Source organism: Azolla caroliniana, unplaced genomic scaffold (genome assembly GCF_043228905.1).
Source record: "Azolla caroliniana isolate FFs.n. ecotype wild unplaced genomic scaffold, voAzoCaro1.0.p SCAF_21, whole genome shotgun sequence".
In the NCBI taxonomy this organism is placed as follows: Eukaryota; Viridiplantae; Streptophyta; class Polypodiopsida; order Salviniales; family Salviniaceae; genus Azolla; species Azolla caroliniana.
In genome coordinates, this window is record NW_028230456.1 from 10,274,443 (window position 1) to 10,281,531 (window position 7,089).

General features: G+C 35.4%; 1 protein-coding gene across 1 annotated transcript; it reads right to left on the minus strand.

The window, feature by feature from the left end:
- Window positions 1-203: 203 nt before the first annotated feature.
- LOC147850612 (putative magnesium transporter NIPA3) lies at window positions 204-3,387 on the minus strand. The gene is made up of 10 exons (XM_087336576.1): window positions 3,187-3,387; window positions 2,998-3,054; window positions 2,488-2,578; window positions 2,134-2,294; window positions 1,906-2,033; window positions 1,683-1,820; window positions 1,513-1,605; window positions 1,306-1,429; window positions 1,116-1,200; window positions 204-952 (listed from the first exon to the last, which is right to left on the minus strand). The coding sequence occupies exons 1-9, from the start codon at window positions 3,356-3,358 to the stop codon at window positions 1,118-1,120; spliced, it is 1,047 nt and encodes a 348-aa protein (XP_087192702.1). The 5' UTR covers window positions 3,359-3,387; the 3' UTR covers window positions 204-952; window positions 1,116-1,117.
- Between the last annotated feature and the right edge of the window lie 3,702 nt (window positions 3,388-7,089).

Sequence of the window (7,089 nt, forward strand, 5' to 3'; positions counted from 1 at the left end):
CCTTCAACTCCCCATATGGCTATTGTATCTCTCTTTATTTTTCTACTTAGTGTGTTGATTAAAGAATCAACAGAGCTTGGAGTAGATTATTTATTCATGAGGATTATCTTTGCATAAAAGATATCTTGAACATTGCCGTCAAAAGAATAGAATTGCTAGACATCATTTTCACAATGTAAGACATCTAAGCGTGAATGACAATGTCTTTTCATGACACAGCACTTTATTCTACAAATAATATGTATGACATCCTCTAACATATATCTGATGTTGGAAGAACAGTTTTGAGGCATGGAACACAATTGATTGTCAAGATGTCAATCTAACATCTCCTTTAGACAACATTGAAATTAAAACTAGTTTGTATGGTGCAAAATTTTGACCTCTTAAAGAATCTTTGAACTCAACCTTCACACTAGGAATAATTTAGTACATTTTGATAGGTTTCTCTGATCATATAATTCAGTAGATTTTGTCAACATGTTTGGCCTTCGAAATGCTTTATGTTCTTGGAATTAGCTTTTGCATTTACATATGTATTGTGACCCAAAGATGTGATGATGGCTCGACCCCATGTAGATGATACATTCTCCACAAAATCATATTTTACAAATAGTTGTAGAAAACAAGGGAGTGATTCAAGACAGTAGAATCACATATGGGAGGAACTTATTTTATTTCCTCAATTTTTAACGAATGAGAATGATGTTGTCATTTGAGGTCAAGAGACATCGTCATCAGCTCGCTCAGTACTTAAAATATTTGCTTCCGGAAGGGAAATGGCTAGAGAATCACAGTTACCAAGTTTCCATAGTGATGATGTTCCATGGCCCCTCCAATTATATTGTGTTGGTCAAATGCGGTAAATCAAGTCATATGATTATTGAAATGACTCTCCAGGATTTTAGCATATACATGATCATTTTCTACAAACAATCTATCCATCAAATACCTGCAAAAATACAACATGGACACAGATATCTTATGACAAGGTGTACATGATCATTTTCTACAAACAATCTGTACATCAAATACCTGCAGAAATACAACATGGACACAGATATCTTATGACAAGGTTTACATTCTTGCAGTGTTAATAAATAACTCAATCATACCATCATTCAACTATCAAATGTAGACAATCTTTACAGTCTCCAAGAAGTCGTTTCGAGATAGATGGAGAAAATGCTGAATATAAACCTGGAATTTGCTCGCAATATTCAGTAATTGCAATCAAATTCTTTGGATTTGTTAGAAAGAGTTAGACAAATTAGTATATAAGATTACACACATATAAAGACTCACTTATTCTGAAGAGATCACAATTCCCAAGTTCCTTTGTTGTAATCAATAAGGTCACACCGGATAAGATGATCAAGAATCCACACATCTCTGAAATGATACTTGATGCGGTCTGCCCTTGCCAACTCTGTTTGAGAAACAAAACAACCATTACAATAGTCACATAACGTATCTTCATTTCTAAATGAAGAAATTGTTATTGTGATTTACCTTGAACATGATGACACTGGCCAAAATTGTGAATGAAGTAAATGTAACATAGTACATCAAAGATACAACTGCCGTATCGAATGCATCCAATGCCTGGGATCACTGCGAGTCTACTAGTAAGAATTGAGTAAAAAAAGTCTTCGATAGAAGAAAATAATAGGAAAGCCCACCTTGTTTAAATAGTTCATCTGTGTTAAGCCACATATGACCACCACAGCTACAAAAACCCATGTGTGCGGATAGAAAATTTGATTATCCCCTTCAAAAGTTAGTTTGATCACAATACCCATAGCTTTTACGCTCATTACCTATCCATGAACAACATTGAGTTTAGACACTCAACTCTTAAACATGCTCACAAACAAACAGATTTTCGTCTAAACGCATACATACCGTCAGTGAGCCGGCCAATGAGCAAATACTTATACATACTATTACATGGGTCCGGCCATAGTGAGGTACAAAGAATATAATCAAGGTCAACACAATGAGAGAGACCGATATCATATATATTACAAAGGCTGCAAAGATGTAAGAATAAGTATTTTGAGAAATACGAATATGATGCATATATATAACATTGTAGACAGGTGTAATAGAAAAGTTTTTTTCGTAAAATACCTGATTGTGTTGCGAGCTCCCATATCTCTTCCACAGAATCAATCGATTGATCCCTTGGGGCATGAAGTACCATAGTGATAGACCCAACAACACTCAAGATGCAACCCAACACTCCGAGGGCATTAAGCTTTTCACTCAAAAATAAGTGGGCTAAAATAGCACTGTGAAAGAAGAGACATTCGATTCAGTCTCACTTCATTATATTTGAACAATTATATGGTTCATTTTTTCCCTCTTCCTAGGGTTGACAAGGGGCATTTGGAGAAATAATGAAAACTCAGTCTCATTTGGTCCAATCTAACTATTCACATTTACAAGAAATATAAATCAACATTTTGTACAGTACATGTATACCTTACTATGATGCTAACAGCACCGAGAGGTGTGACCAAAATGGCTGGTGCATATGCGTATGCAGCAAAATTCGCCACTTCGCCAGTGATCACTGAAAAGATACATTACACCATCATCGTAGCGATAAATATATCCAACATAGCTTGTTTCCATTAAACATTAGTCGGATCAAACTTTAACAAAGAAAATGCAAAAAAGAACAGTATGTGTGTTTGTGTGATTCTGAAGTGATGGGACATGTGCTTATGATATCAAAACATCGTCCATAAAACATGGGGTTATTCCCACCATCCTCAGCAATGTAAAATAATGCAGCCCAACTCATAAAAAAGAAAACATACACCCCATGACCACATAAATCATCGCAGAAATGAGACACTGTCACAAACAAGGTCTTTCCTTTGGAAAACAAGGACCGAGGCATACACAAAACACGAATGACCATCATAGACTACAAAACAGAAAAAGCATTCAACAGGTAAAACTACAATGGTGAAAAAGAAAGCTTACTTGTGAGCATTCCAGACCACCAAAGAGGCTCAAGAAGGTATGAATGTCCTCCAGCATCTGAATATATGAGGAAATTAAAGTAAGTAATGATCAAATCCAATTGCATTAAGTGATGTGAGATCATAGATGCATTGATACAATACTACAACGTGCTGGTTTTGGAATTAAGAGAAGAAGAGAGGGGACGACCAGCAGAGAGGGAGAGGGCTCCTGCTTTCTTCAGCCCTTTCTTCTTCATGATGAAGCTAGATCCGATGAAGAAGCAAGAGGTGAGGGCGAGGGCGAGGCCCTTGGCATTGGCAGGAGTGAAGGAGGATGAATCATATAGCACCTTCATCATCATCATCATCATCATCATCATCTCTGCTGATCTCTAATCTCCAAACCCTCTGTCTGTGTGTCTCCCTCCCTCCCTCCCTCCCTCTCTCCCGCGCAAACTGGTAGGGTGGGGGTCATTGTCTGACATATACCATACATACATACATAGCCTTTAGCCTTACTCTCTTTTCTTTTCCAGAAGCATTGAATTGAACACACACTGCACTGCTGAGTCACGACAAGCCACGCTTCTCTCGCCCCCCGCATAACAAATTCTGCTCTAATCTACGTACATATGTATATGTATACTGTATATGTATATTGTATATGTACATATATGTATATATCATATCCAATACGAATGTTGGTTGCTCCCATTATTTGCGTCTTTCTATCGGTTCGTCACATTGTGCAACGCTTATGCCGGTTAGATTTAACATGGTGTACAGGTCGGTCCCACTTGTGTACAACGACAAGAGTTCATGAATGTGACTGCAACAAATATGATACCAGCGATTAAGAGAAGGATTATGAGTGCTTAATTAAGGATCTAGATGGCATTTGCCATCAATAAGTGGAAGTTGGCCCTTTTGTAGGTCAACGCCATATCGACCAATGCAAGAATGAGGAGGGTGGCATAAAGATGCGATGTACATAATTATGTGGATGACTCATCACATGTACAAGATGGCATCCATTGGACTATGTCGTTTTCAATAATCAAAATGAGATGGAATGAAACCATGACTTAAATCTTGGAGAATCAGATGATGGGAAGGGAGCATGCAGAAGTTTTTATCATGTGAATAAGCATCCTTCAGACTATATGCCTAGGCTTAGGTCAACTTAGTTTGGTCTAGAGACGTATCAACACAAAAATGTATCTTGGAACTTCCCCAACGTTGGATGAACTAGTCAAAACATTGATGTCTCAACTTTGATATGACTCTTGAGCCATAGATAGGGATTTTGAATCAATACATACATGTGGATTTTACATTCGTTGCAAAATAGAATAAATTAGTATGTGTTTATGTGGAATTTATTATCATGCACAATGAGGCAAAATTTGGCTTATGTAACCAAATCAACAAATGAGATTTTATGTGACTCCTTCCTAAGGAAAAGGGTTACTTCTATCCGCTCAAGGTGTTTTCATTAAGAGTATATCTTTGTCTTGACGAAACTATGACTAGAGATTTTTTGTCAAGGAGTCTAGACCATTGTACACCTATTGATTGTAAGTTGGGAAAGAGTGGTTGCGAACATTCCCGGGGACTCCACTATACATATATATGAAGGTTATATAACGTGCGTTCATGACATCATTTATAAACCCCTTATACGTATGGTTTTTACTATTTTAGTGACCCTTCTGTAGAAAAAATATTAATAAAAATACCCCTTATTACCAATATATTTTTTGATAACTACCCATTTTAAATACCTTTACATATAAAATATACATGCACATATAGTTTCCAATCCTAGAAGGGATCAATGATCGTCTTTACAATTGGTGACTAACAAAATTATGAATGAACATTAAACATCATGTGCAAATTCCTAGAAATGCTTCATCAAGTGCCACATAGATTGAAAACACAATGTGTAAAGTACAAAGTAATGCACACACAATTAGGAAACATTACCCAAAAACACTAGAGGTATAACATATATAAGCCACATATAAGTTTTATTTTTTAGTTTATTGAGACATATGAAGAATATAGAGTGATAAAAAACAACGTAATTTACAATAAAACAATGATATCTTAAACTTGACATATATATCTCAAAGAGCACGCATGGAACGATCCAAAATGCATATCAATAATGAAATTACAAACAAATTAACATTATGTTTGGTTTCATGGATAGACTCACATGAAGCCATAACATTATTTTTTCTCAAACACATTGATCAAACAAATTGGCAACCTATTTCATATTTCCATTTGAAATGTAAGACATCATCTATTCACATATTCTTACCCAAATCAAAATGAAATAAAATAAATCATTTTGTTATTGCAATGTCTACTTAAAAAACTTATTACAATTTGTCTAGGTTAGATAGATTCTATGCTAATAAGTTTCTATGGGACAAAGGAGGCTCCATGGAAATTTTAACTTCATTTTCCTTTTCTGATCAAGCACCACTTCGTTTAGTTATAGTCTTATAGGAGCACTATAAAACTTCTAGATTTCGAATTATGAATCATGTGTTTCTTAGACAAGATTGTGTTCCTGTTGTGTATAATATTTGGAATAAGTATGATTATTCTTATGACTATGCATTATCTAGTGTTCAAAAGGCTATTACTGAAATACACCAATTCTTTCAGTATAAGGCCAAACAAATATGTCAAGCATCTTTCACTGAAATAGGAAGACTTCATAGGGGGTTGAGGTCTTTGCAACATTTGCAAGAGAGAAGGCCCTATTCGACTTATATAAGTTCTACAATGATACAAGTAGGGAATCAGATATTGGAATTACAAAAGGTTTCTACTAAATTTACTTACCACAATATAGCATCTAAATGGGTAGAGTCGGGAGATAAAGTAAATAAACTGTTCTTTAAAATGCATAATCACCATAATTCAACTACTAGGATTTCCCGTTTAAAATGTCATGATGGCTCTTATACCAATGATCCTAGTAAGATGCGGCAAATAGCCTTCGAATATTATGATAATTTGTTGAAGGCTCAACCATTTTCTGGTGAGGATTTGGCTAAACAGGATATTATATGACCGAGGATTCAACATAGAGTGTATGTTAAACTTTCTGAATGTCTTTTGCAACCACTAAGTCCTCAAGAGATTTTTAAAGTAGCAAAGGCCTTAACAGAGGATGTTTGTCCTGGATTAGATGGATTGGGGGTTCGATGGTATATACAATATTAGGATTTGATATGTGAGGGACTGACTAAAGCTTATCAACAGGTTTTAGATTCTGGAAATATGCCGCAAGAAAGGAATGACAGTTTAATCTACATGATTCCCAAATCAAGTCGTCAGTTAGAGGAGCTTCGACATTGGAGGCCAATTACTTTGTTGAATGTTATTTATAAAATATTAGCCAAAACGTTAGCTAGACTTCTACAACCTTATCTTTCTGAATTAATTCATGATTCTCAGACAGGTTTTACTCTTATTTATAGGTTTAGGATTGCTTGCTTTTTTCCCCTAAAAAAAAGCTTGTCTATATGAGTCAACTTTTCTTTTCCTCACTATTTTTGTTTTCTAGCCCCAAATTTCACATACAAGATATTCTTGAAAGCTCTTTGGGTTAGCTTTCTTATGCATCCTTTCTTTTCTAATTTGGACATTTGATGAGGAAATTATGAGCTGTTTACTTGACCTTGCTCCTCATATCCATAGCTAACTTTTCTTTTCCCATTTTTTTCTCTATTTTTGTCTAGTTTCGAAAACCTCTTATAACTTTTTATCCTTTCATTTATTGCTATAGTTGAGTTAAGAAAATTAGTTTATTTAGACCACTGTTTTATTATCTTTTGAGGATGGTTTCACACTATGTGTCGAAAACATCATGACGTCCACCCCCACCAAACCTACACATCCTCTGGTATATGCCAATGATTGTTAGCTGCTATTGCTTATTCTTTTTAAACCTCGAAGTCTAGAGGTTCGATTTCAGGATTTGTGGTCTCTCTTCTTTTAAAGATCTTGATTCTCTTCCCTACAATCGGCAAAGCAAGTCAAGTTCTATCTCATTCATCTAGAAAATAGGTTGCATTGTTTTCAA

Bases quoted from the DNA above. Each gene is read 5' to 3' on its own strand.
- LOC147850612 (XM_087336576.1), bottom strand. From the start codon at position 3,358: ATGATGATGATGATGATGATGATGATGAAGGTGCTATATGATTCATCC. The intron at 1,821-1,905 runs GTATGTATGCGT...GTTCATGGATAG, and splicing joins CATTGGCCGGCTCACTGACG to GTAATGAGCGTAAAAGCTAT. The intron at 1,201-1,305 runs GTGAGTCTTTAT...AGCAAATTCCAG, and splicing joins TTGTGATCTCTTCAGAATAA to GTTTATATTCAGCATTTTCT.